General features: G+C 45.4%; 1 protein-coding gene across 3 annotated transcripts in view; it reads right to left on the reverse strand.

The window, feature by feature from the left end:
• LOC105287547 (four and a half LIM domains protein 2) overlaps positions 1 to 18,442 on the reverse strand; it is a 60,404-nt gene extending 41,962 nt beyond the window's left edge. Inside the window, exons 1-2 of one of the 3 annotated variants that reach the window (XM_011353144.3) lie at positions 14,243 to 14,413; positions 11,030 to 11,436 (exon numbers count right to left, since the gene is read on the reverse strand). In XM_011353144.3, the coding sequence (XP_011351446.1) occupies positions 11,030 to 11,268 (239 nt within the window). In that variant the 5' untranslated portion in view covers positions 11,269 to 11,436; positions 14,243 to 14,413. Of the gene's footprint in view, positions 1 to 304; positions 968 to 11,029; positions 11,437 to 14,242; positions 14,414 to 17,868 lie in introns of those variants that run through there. The other 2 variants (XM_011353147.3, XM_011353148.2) reach the window with 2 other exon arrangements.
• Positions 18,443 to 19,896: the final 1,454 nt, after the last annotated feature.

Genomic DNA, 19,896 nt, shown 5'->3' on the forward strand with positions numbered 1-19,896 from the left:
AATTTAGATTTAATTTAGATTACGCTTCGCTAGGTAGTGGAATTAGTTTATATCAATAACTTCACCTTAAAGTAATCAATCTTAGATAGAACAGGAAGAGCTCAAGAGCTCTCTGAGAAATTCAATTTCACAACGTCTCTTCTGTAGATCGCGTTTCCAGTATAACAAATATAAAATTCAACATTCATCATGAGAAATCATAAGATACCGATCGTCTCGGGAACATAAAAAAATAACTCAGCTTCACAAAAAATGAACATTATTCCCTTGCTCCTTACACCACGCCAGGACCACGTGAAATTACCTAACAATCAGCTCGAACAACTCGAATTGGTCGAACACCTTGCAGTAGAGGTGCAGCACCCGTACGCAGGCCCACTTCATGCCGGGCCATGGGGCCAGGCTGAGGTCCAGGCCATCCTCGAGAGGACACTTGCCGATCGCCATGCTACGTCGCAGCTCCGCGCCGGTGATGGTCGGGAATCGGTTCCTGCGATCGAGCATCGGGTTCCGGCGACGGATGCCCGACGGTTCCGTGGTACTGGGGATCAGACCCCGCTTGATCTCCGCACCGGACAGAGTCGGATAACGGTCCCGCCGGTCCAGAGATGCAGTCTTCCGGTAGAAATCCTTCTCGGGGACGGAAGGGCAGCGGACGCGCATTGTGCTGGACTCGTGAATCGGCGGACTCATCGGCCGCTTCTTCGGTTCAGGAATGCGCACGCGGACGCCCTGCGGCTCGGCGCCGGGCGTCGGCACGCAAGACACCCGCACCTCCATCTTCGGGCCCTCCTGGTTGCCAGGACCCTTCGGGCTCATCCTCGACGGGCCCGGACCCGACAGCAGGGTCGGCGTCGTGTGACGCCGCCGCAGCCGCTCGTTCAGGGTGCCGACTCGGTGCCCGGCATCGCGCTTCCGCTTCGCATCGCGCTTCGTCGTTGCCGTTATCGTTGTCGCTCTTGAGGATCTTCAGGCACCGTCGAAATGATGGATTAGTCCGTTCTTAATTCAGCAATCGATCCGCACTGAGTAATAGCAAGATGGTTCACGATGGCACGAAAAATCGTGCTCGCTCGTAGTATCGAATCGAACTTCAGGAAAAAATTAACGCGGAGTTATCTCTGCAAGATGCAAGTCTTAATTGAATATAAATGACTTGAGATAACACTGAACGAGTGTTTGTCGGTTGTCAAAAGTACGGTAATAATCGCCTATTCGAAGAGAAACTAGCGGTTGGAGAAGAGTTGAGTCTATCCGTCACCTCGAACTCTGCACACACACATACACACACATTCTCTCTCTCTCCCTCTCTTGACGCGATGCGTCCTATAAGATACATTTTTATGCTGCAAGATTTATTCAGCGGTATCAAATAGATACGAAGGAAACCGAAGACGAGATAGGGATTGCGGAGCGTATTCGCGTTATCTCTCGATACGAAGCACACCTTGAAGTGGCAATGTTCGAGCAAGTCGGGCGTACCTATCAGACCATGTTTCGCGCGGATAATCTGGTTTATCTCCTGAATGAGACGCGCGAGCACCATCGCGGCAAACATCGCGCGTCGGCGTCGTACATCGCGAGCATAGTTTATAATTTCGGCAAATCGATATTCGCGCGGTTTATTTTACGATCGTCGGCGAGTAGGTGCCGAGCCGTCTTCTTCGCGAAAATCGTTGCAACGCGCGCGCGAATGCGCGTCGCGCGATGAGGGTGCGCGACGAGCGGAACGCGTTCCCGCGCGCGTACATATCGTAGAATTTATTTTCATTGCGGAAATCACGGCGATTCACAGACGTCCGGTTATTTATAACGCGGAGAGATCGTCGGCCCCTCATCCCGCCCGGACACGCCCGGCGAAAAACGATTCGAAGCAGCAGAGATCGAATCGACCGACATCAAAGACGAGTATCGTCAGTCACGAGGCTGACTGCTGGCCAAGTTAATAACCAGCCGTTTATTTGACGTTTCGAGGGTAGCTTCGTTTGATCGGTTTCATCTTCCCGCTATCTTTCTCTTTCTCTGCTTTCCTCTCTTTTTGCGTGTCACTGAAACGCGCGCTTCCGATCGACAGAGTACATCGAATCACATCATGCGCAAAAGATATAAAATAGAGAGTAAAATCTGTACATTTAAACCTGAATTTTTATCTTTTTCACATATATTCTACATTTTTGCATCTAATATTGTTACGCAATTCCTGACTAATTTAAATTTTTCGGATCTATTATTTAAATTCTATTGTAATGCTTATTTATAATTAATTTTTTAGATTTCATTATTTCATCATTCATCATTTGTCAGTTGTCATTTGATAAAAAGGCGATCGACAGATGCACCGACAGATGGGGATTAATCTAGTCAATCTTCATCTCTATATGCTTAGTGATTTACGATATCTTTTTTCTTTAAGAAATTTAAACAATATGTCAAACTGCAGCAGAAAATGCGTACTATCATGCAACACTGTGTCGAACACTGACGTCAGATGACTTGAAGCGAATCTCTCAAGAACGTGCATATCGTCAGCTTACGGAGCTAATCTTTCGATCGATACGCGCGATCAACTCCGTCTCCTGCCAAGGCGAGTTTTAGTGGACACGGTTCTGATAGCGCGAATCTTTTTTCACGTATGCGTTGAGCGAATAATATCAGAGTGCCGTTCGCTGTCCAACAGATTATCCCGATAAATACGACGTGGAAGATAACGAAACGAAAAAAGCGGTCGGTTTCATATCGCCGTTGATTCGTTCGAGAAAGTAACGTGGGACAGTTTTAGATCTCAATAGCGGAATCTTTTCGTTGCATGTCGTTCATGCTCCGCGGTTTTACATTGAAATCAATTTCTCATGTAGTCGTTCATGATGTATTAATATCCCAACGCTCGTGCACTCATCAAAATTAATTCGAGTCATGAGAGAAGTCAATCCAATTTTCAAGAGAGAAGAAAGATGAGTGCATCGACGATCGCGCGGACGACTCGAACGCGCGGAAACGCAGCCGAAAGAATGCCGATTCCTCGACGCTGACATTCTGCGTGATTCACGGAAATGCATTAACACGAATCGCTATTTTTGCGCAATTTCTCCGCCGCACGCGCGAGACGCCATGTCGACAGCCGTATAAACGGGAATTGACGTAAGTAAGAGAAGGCGGTGGCGGTGGCAGCTTCGCAGGGACGCGCGCGGCGATTAAATTAACGGATTACTATAATCGCGAGCGCGGTGACGTTCGCGCGTCCTTTCCATCTCGGAAACAGCATTACCTGGAAAGCAGCTATTTCGCCCGCAGGTGAATCATCGTGGCGGAGAAGAGGAACGGACGGTCGCCCGTTACTCAGTCACAGATTCGGTCTGCCAAGAGCAAAATCTAAAACTAGGACTCTGCTACCGTGAATCTTGACGTACGCGCGGACGCGATTAATCGTCATTGTGCTCGTCGTGGCCGGGAAGATGCAGCGTGCCGAAAGCAGCACATTTGCTTTTCCCTCCCCTCCCCTCCCCTCCCCTCCCCTCTTTCTCTCTCTTACCCGCTTGATGAGGGTTCGTATCGTTCACCTTCCGCGGATGAGAGTTATGCGCAAAGTACATTTAGCCGCGCGCGGAGAGACGAGTCTGAAAAAGAACGCGGGATTAAGTAAAATAAATATAGGAAGGAACGAAAACCGCTCTCCCTCGCGAGCGGCACGATAGATCCCCATAGATCACAGACTCGTGGATGAATCACGGACGTATGGATCGCGCGGCGAGTAAATCGCCAAGCGGCTGGACCGCTGACAGGTGTCACGTGGAAGAAAGCGGACGCCCGGAAGCTTTCGGCTTGCCACAACATCCCGCCGACAAGCCGACCAGCCGGGAATCGCCGAGGCCGCGCGCCGGCCACTAATAGCTATTAATTAGATAAATGCATGCGCTATATTGAGCGCCGGTAATAGTCGCCGTCGGAAATAGACGCAATAACGCGCGATACAACGCAGCCACTCGCACCAAACCTCTCGGATGTTTCCCGTAAGACGAAACAGCGATGGGAAACGCCGACCCGGTGACCAGCGTCTGACCAAGCGCGTCTTTTTTCACTCCGATCGTACAATGCGCGCTACAAATACGAGGAATGGACGAGCCAAAAATTGCGGCGCTAATTTCTAATAATTTTTGGAGTCGCGGAGAAGGTTCCTTCGTATCATCATGAAATATTATAGTTCTATATCTATCCAGAGATTACAAATATTTTGATCCGTTTTTCCGGTTGGATTTTGCAAACAGATCGTTGGCCATAAATAACATAAATGATCTCACTGTGACATATTCCCTTTTCTTACATACATGTGAATGTTTTTAATTAATAGACAGAGAATTTTGGCGTAATGATTATAAAAGAAGAAATGTATTTTGCATCTATTCTTTTCTTGCTTTAATGGAACTAAACAAAGTTAGATTTCTTCCAGCACATTTCTCGAAGTGAATCGCCACCTTTTCAGATTACGAAAACAAAATATACATGCTTTAAGAATGTCTAATTATTTAAGTTTGATCAACATCAGTACGTTTCAATAACAATACAAGATAACCGAATGTATCGACGTGTACACGCACTCACACATATTCTCTGAGACATTTTCCAGGGCGCGACTATAATGGATAATAATACATTTTTCGCAATTTTGGTTTCTCGATTATCTGTCACTGTAAAACTTCGGTGATCAACAACGCCTTCTTCTTTGACGTCACTGTCACTGCTCCTCGAAAATCGGCGAGCTCTCAGGGTGCAATTTCTTCCCGAGGGAAGCGCATTTCTCCGCGCGAGCTCGGCGCGAAAAAGGCGAAACGGGATTACGACGACACGCGCCACGTAAGAGTGCATCCGCACAAGGAGCGTGCTTCAAACTGGCGCCATGCGGTTCGACGACGACGACGGGACGTCGGTAGGTGTGTACGTACGGTTTAATACCGGGTGGCCGCGCAAGAAACAGCGTGCGGCCGTGATAGCGCAAGCGCGAGTCCGCTCGCATCTGTCCGCTCGTGGCTGAAGCTCGGCCAAAGCTCCCACCTTGCACTCGCACGAGTCGAGGAAGGTAGCCCGCAAGTCTCGTCGATCTCGCGTCTTCCTGAGTCCGCTCCAAGTGTCCGCTCGCGGGACACTCGGCGTAAATGGGACTTTCGCTTGTGCAACGACAATGACGAGGACCAAAGGGAATCTCGCGAGATGACGACGCAACTCCGCTTGTTGCATTGTTGTATTCTTCCTCCTGTAATTCGAAGGCGTCCAGATTCTTTGTCGATTCAGCTCCGATAATTCAACGAGCTGTCGACGAACAATACGAAGAAAAGCATTCCGGTCTGCTCCTTTTTATTATCGCCAGGAGATAATTATTTGTATGGAAATATCTGACTTGTAAATTACTCAAATAAATGTCGATAGGAAATATAGTTACTAATAATTAATCATCAATACTGAACTAATTATTGTTCTTAACTTATCTTAAGAACAATTTCTCTTACGCTTTCAATCAATCTTTCCTTTCCAAGGAATGTTTGTCACGTATTCAGTTCTTTTCTTTCTCGGACAAAAACTGATTATAAATAATTGATCGGGGAATTGATTGTGCATTATTAATTAGATGACTCAATTTGCACATTTCGTCGATCGCGATTTCGGGATCTAGCAGGTAGAGAACGCGGTGGCACGGGGGACTTATGCTCCACAAGGATCGCATTGCAAGGCCGAGCGTTTAGCATCGATTTCGACCAACGTAACGTAATAGCGTGTAAGCCGCCGCGTAAAATGACACCGTGGCATTTCGCTTTGCTCGTTAGGGACGGGTTCGATTTGCGAGTGCTCGCGAGAGTGGGCTACCGTGACCAGTCAGCACTGTCAACGGAGCATTTCCGCGTTATTCCTTTTTTATTTCACGTCGCTGCGGCTCTTAGCGAAAAAATCGCTCTCCGCTGTCGTCCTAGTTGCGCGCTTCGTCGTTATCGTCGCGCATCAAGATGCTCTCAAGCGAGTATGCGCGAGTACTTGCTGCTGCCTGTCTACGAGACGTTATTTAACGAAAAGTTACCTCACCCGACTCGCGCGCGAAATGTGTAATTTGCGCGTCGTCCGCCTATGCAAATTGCGTTTCGCGCTCGGTGTTTAACTGCAAATCGCGGGACGCGAGGGATGTATTTTGCGATTACAATTTCGCATTCATAGAAAAATGTGGCGATTGCTTTCTGTATGGTAGAAAGCGGCAAGAACGAGGAGGCCGTAGCCCGTAATTGCGGCAGCTCGTGTTTGCCGTTAGTCGCGCGATTCCGCGCGAGCAGTCGATCACTCCTTAACGTCCGCGGTAGCTTTAATTACCGTCGTTTCGCTAACTTGCCGCGGAATACGCTTCGCGTGTCGGGAAAAGAAAGACCGCCAAGCACACGCACGCGCGCATGATACGGCTCTCGCCTCTACTTTAATCGTAAAGGATTTTACTGTCTTTAAACAGCGTGTAAAGAGTCCCGGCACATTTGACGTCGAAACGGAACGCACCGACACGCTTGGCCAGTCAAGAAATAATTACAGAAAATTTGTACGTGCTTCTTCTTGCGCGTGAGCATGCTTTCCACGAAACAAGAGCGAAGCTCAAAGAAAAAGAAAAGGAAAACTATTGGATGGATTTTATTTGAAGTTATTGTTATTACAAAAACAAAAACGCGGATATAAATTTAATGTCAAATAATATCTTCATCTTCTAAAATCGACGTGACACTGAATATCGCGTTCAACATGATCCTAAATTTGAGGATATCATTTCAGGACTGACGTAAAATATAAAAATCTCCTAACATACTTCATCTACATGCCGTGTCTTCTTTATTCAGCTTTTTCTTTTTTGAGGCAACAGTTTTCGTGATTTAATATAATAGCTCTTCTTTTTTCCCCATGATCCTCAGCAGGGTTTTCACCGTAACCTCCCTTGATCTCCATGGAATTACGTGAATGGAGATGGTGATCTCGGATTGCCCGGAACGCGGGTCGCAATCACGAGGAAATGCGCGAGGAGATTAACGATCACGCTAGCGTGATCGCGAGGGACAGCCAGGAGACACACCTTAATCGGCAGGTGTAATTATACGCGCATAATTATACGCGCCGAGAGTCCGTGGGCTAAATAAACGTTCGCGAGACTTTGAGCATCGGAATCGCCTTATTACCCATTTCAAAATTAAACCGTGACGCGATTATTAAGATTATAATCGGTCGCAGCGAGGCGAGAATCGGCATCTTGAGTCGCGCTTCAAGTCTTGGCATCCTGGCAATCAGTTTCTCGAGTCCTCGATTCCTCAGACTGATGATCGCGATCATAATTATCGCAAAGGATAAATTTTCTCAAAACCTCAAAAAAATGTTTTCATAACGCTGGATAAATATATCCATATTTTTCTACAAAGTGAGACGATACTTGACATTTCCCCGTCGTGTCGATCAGAAGTCGCCGGATTTCGCGGTGCCAATCGAGCGAGTCATATAAGCGGCGGTTTTACGACGATATGCTACATCGACCACGGTTTCCGTGACGAATTGCGGTGGTACGAACCAAAAATTTGCGTCACGCTCGCCGGGAGGACGTTCGAGCATTTAATTCGTGTGAGTTTACGTAAGGGAACTCTGATGAGGAAAGCAATGCGAGCACATTAGCCGCCTCCACTGTGCTCAACGTAGCTGCGTAGTTCCGCACACGAACTCGTGACATAACTTGACAAGATTTTGGCAGGCCCGCCTGTGCGGCGGTGCGAAGGCTTCCTGTGTGTTCACGAGGTGGGCCACGAGCAGCGTCTCCTTTTGGACTTGGACGCCATCGAGCGACGCACGAGATTTACGAGCTACACGACGCACAGCGCGTTGATAATCCAAGCAGTATTAGCAATATAATATTAACAAATAAATTATAATAATTTAATTAAAAAGTATAATTGATAAATATAAGTGGAAATGTATTTATTATTTTATTTATATCAATCATTTATTCTCGCATATTATTCTGATTATAAAATGCTCATAGTTAATTAGGATCCGAAATAAAAAGGATAGAAATGTATAGACGGTATGCATTTTGGAAGCTGCATGTAGCTGCAAGCATGCGTTAAAATTACAAATTTAAGAGCCACGTTCGCTTTCTGATAACGTGTTTCTCAAGGAGATGCACGTGTTCTCCGTTTTCTTTAAAAATGCATCTCCTAAAATGCCTCGTCATTTAACAATTTATTTGCACTGACTGCATACTTGAGTTATACCCGCATAACCAACTTTCGCTTGATTGACGCCACAGTCATTCCGCGAAAGCTTCTCCGTTTCGCAGGATCCGAAGTTCAGACTGCCTTCAAAATTTTCCGCTGTTTATTATCTTTCTTGATTAGGGTACCGCGGATACAGCGGAGGGAATGACGAGCAGTTCGACAGAATCGTGAATCTACGAGTGATCTACACGTCCTCGATCTACGGGGAGGACTTTACGGATCACCTTGGCAATGGATCCGTAAATTATTCTGGTTCGCGAACGCGGTAAGATTTATCTTCCGAGACTCTGACGTCGTGCTCTGCGACGTGGTGGACGAACGACTACCTCTGGTAAAACTTGGAACACGCGGCACGCGTGCAACTTTGTTATAGCTGGCCCCCCGTCAAATAGCGACTTAATTACTAATTAACCGGTCTATTTAGCGGAACCACGTTGTAACCGCGGTACTTGTAGTCCTCGCTTATTCTTGCCGGTGACTCAACGGAAACGTATTTACAATTTTATGTGCGACGTGCGTGTTGTATCATTTAAACGCGCGCGAATATACGGCAAGTTTTAATGTTTTATTTATCATGAATACGAATTTGCAAAATTTAATAGTTTACGATAAAAAGAAATAGGATCAAATTAAAGAAGTCTGAAAAATATATAAATATTTTCTGTGCATAGAGCACAATTTCTCATTCAATCACACGTTGAATCTTGAAGTTCCTCTGATTGCATCACATTTATCCTCACTGTTTGATTTATTTTGACCGTCGAGTGACGCGCGCGCGTCTCGTAGAAATACTGTAAAATACTGTACGCACGCAACGTTGCGCAACTACAAACGAAAATTATGGGCGTTCATCGATTTAAAGCGACGTGGTACATAGGAGCCGTGGAGGCTTCGGCCACCAATCAATCTCGTTATCGACCACGAATAAATCGATTCCGGTGGCATAGCGTGGCGCACACATCATGGAAGCTCGCTTACGAATTTTGTACGCCTTCGAAACGTGCCTACCAATAAGGCCACAAACTCCGTACGGCCGACTCGTATTACGTAAATACGCGATGTGCCCGAGAGGCTTGAATGCTCCAAGATGAAGATTATATACGCCGAGGCGCGGACCCGGTTTAAGATATCTCTCGAGGTCCATCGTGAAAGAAAATTTAAGAAGCTGAACGCCAGCTCATTAACATGTAAATAATTATGGGAACATAAGAAGGCCCACAGTGAATACGTTAATCAGATTTCGAGAGACCGAAGCGTTTCTTGAATGATGAACCTGAAAAATGCGGAGGGAGGCTGTCCTCAAAATCGCCAGAACGTTAACTCGAACGCATGATATTTTTCAGTAGTATCGATGCACACTCTTTTCAACCTTTAGACTGAACTTTTCTGAAATCATCTCCGAAAAACATTACGATAATTGCAAGAATAGTGTCAATAATGTTTTCAATATTCTTGATTTGAAAAGCCTTCTGACAGAAATATGGTAGAAAGCTGTTACGCATGGTTCTGCAATTCTTAGCGATAAATATCTTAGCACTGATATTCATGAAATTTATTGTTCATCTTATTGTGTTTGACATTGGACAGTTTAAGAGATAGACATTTCATCGTAGTGGTCTCTCCTAATTGAGATCTCGCTAGTTCGCGATTCACCTCGAGTACCGCGCGTGCCGACGAGCGCAATGGCCAACTGATCAAAGAGACGATCCTTCACGACGTCTTCTTAACGAGGACACGCGCGACGATTCCACGCGCGGATTTACGGCCGTTTCGTGCACGAGTTCGCGGTCACGAGTCCGCGTGGAGATTAGTCGCTCGGTTGATCGCATAAATCCGATGAGCAACGAAGAAGAAGAAGCGGTAGATGAAGAAGAAGCTTGTCTTCTGCCATTGCTGTCGCCACTCGTCGATAAATCATCGCGCGGAGCTTATGAACCATGAAAAGAGGGGTACCATTCTCCGGGTTTCTGCCGACGCCCGGGATAACGAGGATGTTTCGTTAATAACCTCATTAAATCAACGAAAGGACGGCTGTCGACCTTTATGCGCGCGCGTGTGATATTTCGTTTTCCAACGACGATAACTCATCCAGATAAGTCGCCGTTGTCAATGGCAAATTGTTACGCCACATATGATACGATTCGTCCCGCATTCCCCCTTGTATTGACCATAATAATCTGGATGAAAAATCGGCATTTTTTCGATTTTTTTCATTGACAACGGCGACTTATCTGGATACCAGGAACCTGGAAAACAGTTCGATCCGTCTGTTCCAATTGTAGTGTCTATTTTGTGCGTTCATTTTGTGTGTTTCATTTTACGTATTTCCTTGTGAAATTTTTCTTATAAATGAGCTTATGAAATCATTACGTTAATTAATTTTTATGCAAGATTATCCTCGCATTGATATCTTCGACACTTCTGACTAGTTTAATTTTATTTAATCAGTACTTATTGATTTGAAGATATTTTTCATAAGCTCGCTTGCTATAATCAATATTAAATTTTTATCTTTATTAAATAGCTCTATGGAAATCAATTCTTTCGTCAGATCTGAAACTGCCATGTCGATCATGCACACGATCACGAAAATCTTCAGTAGCTTCTCTTTGCCAACTTTGTAACTTCTTCCGTTTTGGCAACGAGATTCAGTGTTTTCATTAGCACTTTACGCCGCGACAGATACGAGATTTCGAGCGATGAACGAGACAAAGGCGCGTGGCGGTGCGTGGGCGATAGAAGTAAGAAGAAATTCTTACACGTTGCAATCGCTGTTGCATGGATCCTCATACGTGTGGCGATCCGGCTGCACGACGTCCCGGCTCCGCGGCTCGATCGGAGGAGCGCCGATCGGCGATGCTCCGCCAAGGATCAAGGACGAGGATCTACGGGGGCCGCGTCTCCTCATCGCGAAGTTCCGCTCGCGCGACGGGAACCGCGGCGTTTTCTTCTTCATTTCCGTCACCTCCTTCACCGAGAGCCTGTCGTCCCAAACCATCTTCCGCGATCTGGTCGGAAGGGATCCTCGTGTCTTTTTCTCTTCTCGTGTCTTTCTCCCGCGCGAATCCCGAGATGGACGAGACTTTTCAACGTCTCATCGTGTCGCAGTGAGTCAACGACGACGGTTGAGGAAATGCGCAATCACTCGACCTTCGATCGGATAAAACTGAAACCACACGAAACGAAGCGTATTTGCTTGAGACTGCGGATTCCGCGTGCTTGGTCAAAACACACGTGACTCGATAAATCGAGTTAAGCTAACACGATTACGAATCGTCCGATTGAGTTTGTCATAGCGCTCAGATTTGCCCGATCGCGGGAATTATTGGTTGAATGGGGTGCACTGTAGATTAATCGGATCTCTTCTCGACGGAAATTTTGATTGGCTGTCTCACTCGTAATTTTGCTGCTTTCAACGCATTAAATACCGCAGCAATCGACCTTCGCGCGAATTGTGGAGCATGGTGGACTTTCACGTTGGTCAATAACGTCGATTATTCAAGCAACTGCGCGTCCGATATATGTATTACCGCGCCAATTCGATCGATGCGAATCACGTATTTCTCAAGCGTGAGTTGCAATAAAACATGAATCGATGAAGCCGCGCTAGTGTGGAAACGTCGACGAAATGTCACTCTTGCTCATAAATTATCGGCTCGTTGAGTGCGCTTTCGCTTCTACGATCCCGCGCCAACTAATAAACCGTCAGCATCAGCAAATAAGGGATTTGTTAGAAAGGATAATTGCGTTATTAATCGCTCACACCTGGTGAACTTTGAGAAACCATAGCGCGATAATCTTACTTCTTACATTTGATCCTGCGCGATGCAGAACTACCCCGCGCAATAAATTTCGCGAGACATTTTTCCGCCTCTTACCGTAAAACCGGTCATTATCGCACACATTACACATACACGGCTGTTAAACGAATCGCATGACGCACACGAGAATGGCCGATGTGTATTTTTACTGTTTCTGCGTGGCATCGCGAATTTCTTAGATATCGAGAAAACCTGCCATTCAATTCAATTATGCATTTAATTAAGGAGGCAGCAAATTAAGAAAGTGACGCTTGGCACTCTGTATAAAATGACGTAAAATATTTGCGAATATCTGCCATGAATATAATCATACGTATTTCAATCCTGCGTTATCCAATATTTCTTTTTTAAACTTCATCATTGTTTGAGCGGAATTTATTGATGATTTCATAATAGTATTATAACATATTTTCAATTCTCTTAGATGTTTTCGTTACCTTAATGCTAATTTTCGTCCAATAAATCGATTTTTTTTTCAAATTTAGTTCTGATCGCGGCGCGCAATCTCGGCTGGCCGACGTAATCGCTTAATCGCGCATGAACACGTTCCCGACCTCGACGTTAGGACCTCTCTTTCAGATCGCCGCCTGCGAGCTCCAACCGATTATGCTAAATCGCCTTCCACGCCGATCCGCGCGCGAGTTTCGACTGACTCGTCGTCCTCTGCGAGGCGAGGCGTTCTGCTCGCAGAAGGCGCAACGACGACGGCCTTCGGACGATGGTTTGCATTACGAACCATTGTCCTGGATCGCGCTCGTCCGTTTTATGTCACCGTCTTCGCGCAATAGCGTCCGCTGCCTCTCGAGCGCGGTGACGAGCAGACATCGCCGGCCATCCTCGATTCACTGTAAACGCGTTTACGTGTCACGTTGAACTTTGCATCTCTCGATTGTATAAGACCGATACAAAAACCACGTACAAAAAATATATAAAATGCAAATAAATATATATCGAGACTAAATTACGTATGACGCTATTATACCCGGTATTGGTTCTCGTGCGAGTGCTTGGCACAATTTGAAGAATTACCTCTGACAAATATGATAGTTCGATCGTTTAAAACACTTTGACACCATTGTGATTTGCTCCGTGCGCCGAAGAAATGAATGAAGATAGAGCATGAAGCAACAAGAAAATATGAAAACTCGACGGAAATTTGCCGAACGATTCTCGCGTCTTCATCACGTCGTTCATGGGCCATCTCCGGCGGATCGTTTGCGGGGATCCCCATTCGCTCGCGACTGTTTCGCATTACATGGCCGCTTAGCCTCGTCTGCGTTTATCTTTGTTCGCGCGTTTCCTCGGCGCTTGCGTGAGTGACCTTCCATGAATCGCGGTTTCGAACGAAGCTGTTGTGCGTGCACCGATTATAGCACTCCGGGCAAAAGCCGGGCGGCTTTCCATTAGGCAACTGCGAAGGGGAAACCTTGTTAACCGACATTGAGTCGGACTTTGACACCGTACGACCGATGGCAACTCAAAGACGACGATATTGCTACTCATTGAGCTTGCAAGAGTGACATTTCGCGCACCGAAAGAAGAATCGTATTCGTTATTAACCGCTCACATCCAAAAGTCCAGTGAAAAATTCTCGACTTTTATTTGCTGAAAATATTTTTAATTTTTTCGATGTGTGTGTGTGTGTGTGTGTACTCTTCCTGCGGAAGTTTCTTGCCGGACACATTTCGAAGAAGCACAATCGCCAACCAAGAGCAAGCTGATGACACGAACCGCCTAAATCGCGTGATAGCTCATCGTGACACCCACCGTCGTTACCTCCGATGATGATCGAGCTACAATGTTACGCACGCTATCCCCGCGTTTACGTGGGCTTAATGGCGATGAGAATTCTCGGCCAATTCCGGTTAACGAAAATTACATGTCTCTCACGGGAGTCATCCTTCTATTTCCGCAGTGCCTCGATCATTCCTCTTTTTCCCGGAGAGGGATGATGATCCCACTAATCTAACAAAATTAGTTACGGAAGCTAACAATGTCTTCATTCGTCCCATTTTCGATTTCCGATTTCCTGAAGAGCGAATCGCACGATAATAATCAAGATCAAGAATCAAAAATAAGAAAATTGAGACGAGCAATACGCTCCTTTTATTCGTCTCAATAAAAAGCAGCCGGAAACAAAACAAGACGCACCGACTTTCCCGGAAGTTTCCCCGTCACTAATCACTCTGATTAGGACCTAACTGGAATCGGCCGCAATCTCGGTTTCGCAGATCGGTTTGGTGACACGCTCCGGCGGTTTATTCGCGAGCGAGCGGTAATTCAACGCGCATTCTCTCGGTCGCGCCGGAACTCGCGGACGACGATCACTTCAGCGCTCGGTCCGGCGCTGAGCGCGCGACTGTCGTGGTTCCAGTCAGTGGCATCCCAGTCGATAAGGATTATCATGAAGGAATGACCTCGTTATCTCGGGCGGACCCGTCGCCGGGTGAGCCCCACCGGCTGCAATCGAGACGCTCGACTGCGTTACGTTGTAAAGCGGGATACGCACGTCGCACGAATCAGCCCGGCAAACGCGAGCTGTCTGCCGCGCGGTTTTATCGGCCCCCCTTTATCATCACGCTGCCTTCCTGCCTCGCGCGGGACTGCGCGCGCGTTTACTTGGATCTACGAGAGTGAATTGCCGTGAAGTGTCTCTCAATGAGATGCAGCTGCTGCTGCTGCTGCTGATGCTGCGAGAGATGCTTGTCATTCGCAGTGAAAATATTGCGACTTTTTCTTCCGCGCCGCGTGCTCCGTGAGATTTCCATGACAGAACTTTATTCCTCGCGCGAAAGATTCATTTACAGTTTTATTATGTAATGAACGGTTTGATATTTTGGAATATCCTTGTAAATGATGGATTATTATTTCTCTTTCATACTTTGCCTTGGGACTATATATTCCTGATATTTTCAGTGCGTTCAATTACTAGTTGAGTTATGATGTTGTTAAAAGTGGTTCCGAATTTGTTTAGTCTCGGAATATATAGATAGATTCTTTATCGTGATTTAATATGTTTATTTTATGCAACATCTCTCACATGTTAATTTGAAATTGTTCAATTACTTCCTTTTTTTTCTTATGCATTTACTTCTGGATGATCAAAACTTATTGCTTATTTATTCAAGCCATTCTGTATAATATGTAAAATACTTAGCAGCTCGAAGAGTCACGTGTTTCAAGATTCTTCCCGCGGGATCGATCCGGAGATCTTATCTTTCGATCATCTCATGTATAATGGGCGTTATATCGTCGCAGCCACTTTGCGCACGAAATACATTTCGAACTACCATACAAGACGACAAGCTACGCCAAGCAGGCTTCCTAGACTGAGAATCCTTAGCAGCGAGTCTGCTAACTGACTTATCACGTTTTACTGTACGGGGAGACGTTTAGTGCGGACCTCTTCCCGTCTCTCGGAGTAATAACTTAAGACGATTTACGCAAGGTAGGGAACTCGCCAGCATTTCTTAACTCGGCGCTCTGTCGTTTCATTCGCTGGACGTTATAGAGTCCGCAGCCTACAAACTTCCTGGAGTAAAAACCAGCGACGTTCGAAACTCGAGAAAAGACATCTCGATGTTGAAATCGACGAGAAAAACATTCAATGTTCGTGTCATGAATTTATTAAAATTAAGTCATATTTATTATTTTTAATTTGTAAACGTCATATGAATATAGTGAAATGATGTCATGTGTAATTACAACATAATTTATAAAAATTATAAATTAATGTAATTAATAATGTTAGCAGATGTTAATAGAATCGACATTAAGAAAATTACATAGAATAAAATATTGATAAAATCAATATTAATGCAATATTACAATGTTATGCCAATTAGCCGGATGTTTTTTAACGTGGATTATTTATGTACAAAGCTATGTATAAAGTTAGTACATTCTGATCTGTCACTACGAAGAGTCATTACTTCGTGGCTTTCATCACATTGCGCGAGCCACCGCAGTGAGTCATTGAACATTTTCGTCGTGTACGTGCAGACATTGCACCGAACTCGTTACTACATCCGTACTGAATAAACTTTAGTAGTTTCTTTAGTCAACGTACGATAATTTGTACAAATATTTTATTTGCGGAATGCGATAAAGCTATCTCAATTCTAGACTCTCACGTGCAAGAGATGGCACCTTTGGTATCGCAAAAAGGTTGACTCAACAACACAGGTAACATGTTCTTGACTCGAAAGACTTAGATGTGCCGTAAAAAAATTAAGTCGCAAAAAAAAGATCCAGCTGCGTCACATTTCTCTTCTTCTGCTTACTTAAGCCGCGAGTATAATTATTATGTGCATAATTATGCGTAAGATGCTATCTATCGAGGATCTATCGCGTGTGGAACAGCGTAAACATGTCGTCGCGTCGAACGTCTCTTCGCTTGCTGCGCAGCAATGGAAAATATTCGTGGCCTTCGGATTTGGAAGAGTTTTGCGCGAAGTGCAGTTTTTTCAGACAATGACGTGCGCTTGTCACAACAAGCAACGATGCATTTGTTTAACCCGCTCGCAAAGGCGCGAGCGCGCTACTTCGCGCGAGGAAATCACGAGCGTGGCGCGCTGCCAAGAGCCGCGCGAGTTCGAACGTGATGCGTAACGCGTAACGCGTGACCGAGGAAATTAATTTTCGGCTCACTGAAACGATCAACAGAGGTAAACGTTCCCAGCCCAGAAGACTCGCGCGAAGTCGAGATGGAACCGCGAGAAATTGCTCGGTTATCTGCTCTCTCGAGATAAGATAAATATTATTTAGGTAAGTGGCGTTTTGAGATTTATGTTGCCGGAATTATTCGCGTCTCCTTTTATACGCAGCCTTCGCGTTCTTTATAAATTATTTATAGACATCGCGGTGTCCAGGCGGATATTTTGATCGAACGTGTTCAGCACGTTCAAGAGGAAATTCTCATGTAAGTTACTGGAGGAGAAGATACTTGTTGCTACACAGAGCTGCTACTGCGTTGCTGCTGCGTTGAGTATAATGTCGCGATATAACTGCGTTTATGTGTTTGCGAAGGTACCTTAAGGCGACGCGCTGACAGATGCACGCGTAAATCCTCTTGCACCCGAATGTGACTGTAATGACACGTGTAGAAATCGAGCGTCCGAGAATAACCGCTGCGAAATCGCCTTACGAATTACTGCCGGGCGATATTCGCGAAATGTATCACGAAATGTATGACGAAAATACATAAGCGGATCAGCGAATAGTTCACGTGCGAGTTATCTATACACCCGGGGTGTCCCAGATCCAGCAGATATATCCGCGCAGCTATAATAAATTCTTCGAATTCGTGAATTTGACGAAAGGCCGTAATTTAATCTGTTTCATCTTTCCGCCCTCAGCTTTCTCGCAGCTGTATCCCGAATCTCGACTAAATCAAAATACTGAGATTATGCAAAAGAGAGAAGCATCGAAATTTATGGTTTCGAATCAGAATTCACAGATCATCTAAACTTTAATTAATATTGTGTGTAAATTGTAAAAAATATCAAAACAGACTTTTCCTCGATTTCTTTTGATTTCGAACTGAAGTATATGTAGTCCGGAAAAGCTATCCGATTGCTTTGAAGAATTTCAAATATGCCTGAAAATCTTTCAGATAAAAAGATTCTATTTAAATAAATGTGCTCTGAGATGAAAAGAAGGACATTTTAGGACGATTCTTTGGGAAACCTGGTTCCCTTATTAACCGCAACCCGTAAAACCGTGGCTGCACAAGAGATCCCGCGACGTGTTCGTTTTTATTTTCGTGCAACACTCACCGTGAGTCACGGCACGTTTCGTTCTCGTCCTCCCGATGCACCTCGTCTTCGAGGACGTCGCACGCGTGCCGCGAGTTCTCCCATTTAGCTCCCATCTCGGGTGCAGCGATCGAGCGCTCTAACACGTGGCGACCACGTGGAAGGGTCGTGACGAGAATCACGAGAGTTCACCGACCACGCCGCAACAACCGAATCGACTGCTCAATCCAACCAGATTAACAATCAGGATCATTGAATCAAAGAACACAAATAGATGCGAGATCGCGATTCGAGAGCGATCTAAAAACACGAAGGAGACAGGACGCGCCGCTCTGGCAGACTCCGTGAGGATCGCGACAATCCCGCACGATTCTTCTCGTGAGTCTCGTCGACTCGCAACCGGCTCTCGTCGAACGCTCGTCGAATGACTTTATCGCCGAGCTATTTGTCCCGATAGCGCGGACGACCGGTCGATCATACTCTAAATTTAGCGCGCGAACGCGAAACAGAGAGAGAAAGAGAGAGAGAGAGAGACGAAGGAGAGGGATCGAGGAATGATGATACGAAGAAGAAAGAATAATACACGCACGCACGCAACGCACGCATACGTCCGGAAGAGAAGACGCGATTGCACGCACTGAGAGGAGACTCGGAACGCGCGGCAACGATTCGCCGCCATGCTCGCCATGCGCTGTCAGTGTCAGCTGATCGGGCCGACAGCCGGGCTCTCCGCGCCGATGATTTATCGATTTGCTGGGTAATAGCCTTGTTACCCCGACACGTAAGCATGTACGTCTGCCGGCCGACCGATCGGCCGATCGAATCGCGCCTTTAGTCACTCCGCGAATTCCAGCGCACTGATTTGACGCTTGTTTGCACCGGATTATTTATTATCATGCGAGGAATCGGCGGGGGAGAGGTAGCCGAATGCGAGAACGGTAATCACGCGTGCCCGGCTGTCTTATCGTCGAGTGGATTCAGAATTCTTCTATGAATAAGTGTAATTTGCGTCATAAATGACTTATAATAAACTAATCGTATTATTCATTTTAAGGATGTTATTTATACAATATAATGTTACGTATTGCACATATGTTGGCGTTTTTCTATAGAAATGATTTCTGTCAAGAACAGAAAATATTTAATAGTTTTTATACGGTTTGTATAAAGGAAAAGGTAAATTTTAAGTTATACGTGAAGCAAAGCGTACGCGTTTCCAGTCACGGGAAGCCGGACACGCTGGAATTCGAGGATTAAAATGTAAACCTCAGCTGAGATGCACGTCGCGCGATACGTCATTATGTAAAAAGAAAATATAATACTCGTCGGATGAAATACCGGCCGCGAGACGAGGCGAAACGTGTTTCTTGCCGCGGCTCGAGCATAGATTGCGCATTACAAATTTCCGCGGCGGCCCGATGCCTGTCGCAAATGAATGGGCGCCCACGCGCGCGCGCGTCTATATCTGCCATTCAATTTATATAATAAGAGGGATTTATCGACGTCTGTCATGGATATTGCTTAACATCAGTTACCCGATAATTTCCGACTTGTCGAATACGCGCGCGCGCTAACGTCAGCGCGCCGTTAAATATTCGCGACGCTTCTACTTCTGCCTCCTGCGCGATTCTCGTAAACCGATCATATTTTACTCGCGATGGACTTTAAAATTATATGACTGACAGGGAATTACGATGGGCATTGCAATTGATAGCTAGACATAGAAAAATATGCGCGCCGAGACTAGCGCAAACAGTATACATTCCAATCAAAAACTTATCAATCAATTCAATGATTTCTCATTTAACAAAAACAAAATACTAAGTGCAAAGAATGCATGTAGGTATCACGAGCGTTCGATAAAAACAAATATTTTATTTAAATAAAAAGTAATATGAATTCTCTCGACAACTGAAATGTTAAAGTAGCAAACTAATCGCTTATGTGACAAAGTACCTATTTTATTTAATTGAGTTATCATTAATTATGATCAATGCGCTATAAGAGATTCGTTTACATTAGAAAAATTCATTAAAATTCTTAACGAGA

Source organism: Ooceraea biroi, chromosome 5, assembly GCF_003672135.1.
Source record: "Ooceraea biroi isolate clonal line C1 chromosome 5, Obir_v5.4, whole genome shotgun sequence".
Lineage (NCBI taxonomy): Eukaryota > Metazoa > Arthropoda > Insecta > Hymenoptera > Formicidae > Ooceraea > Ooceraea biroi.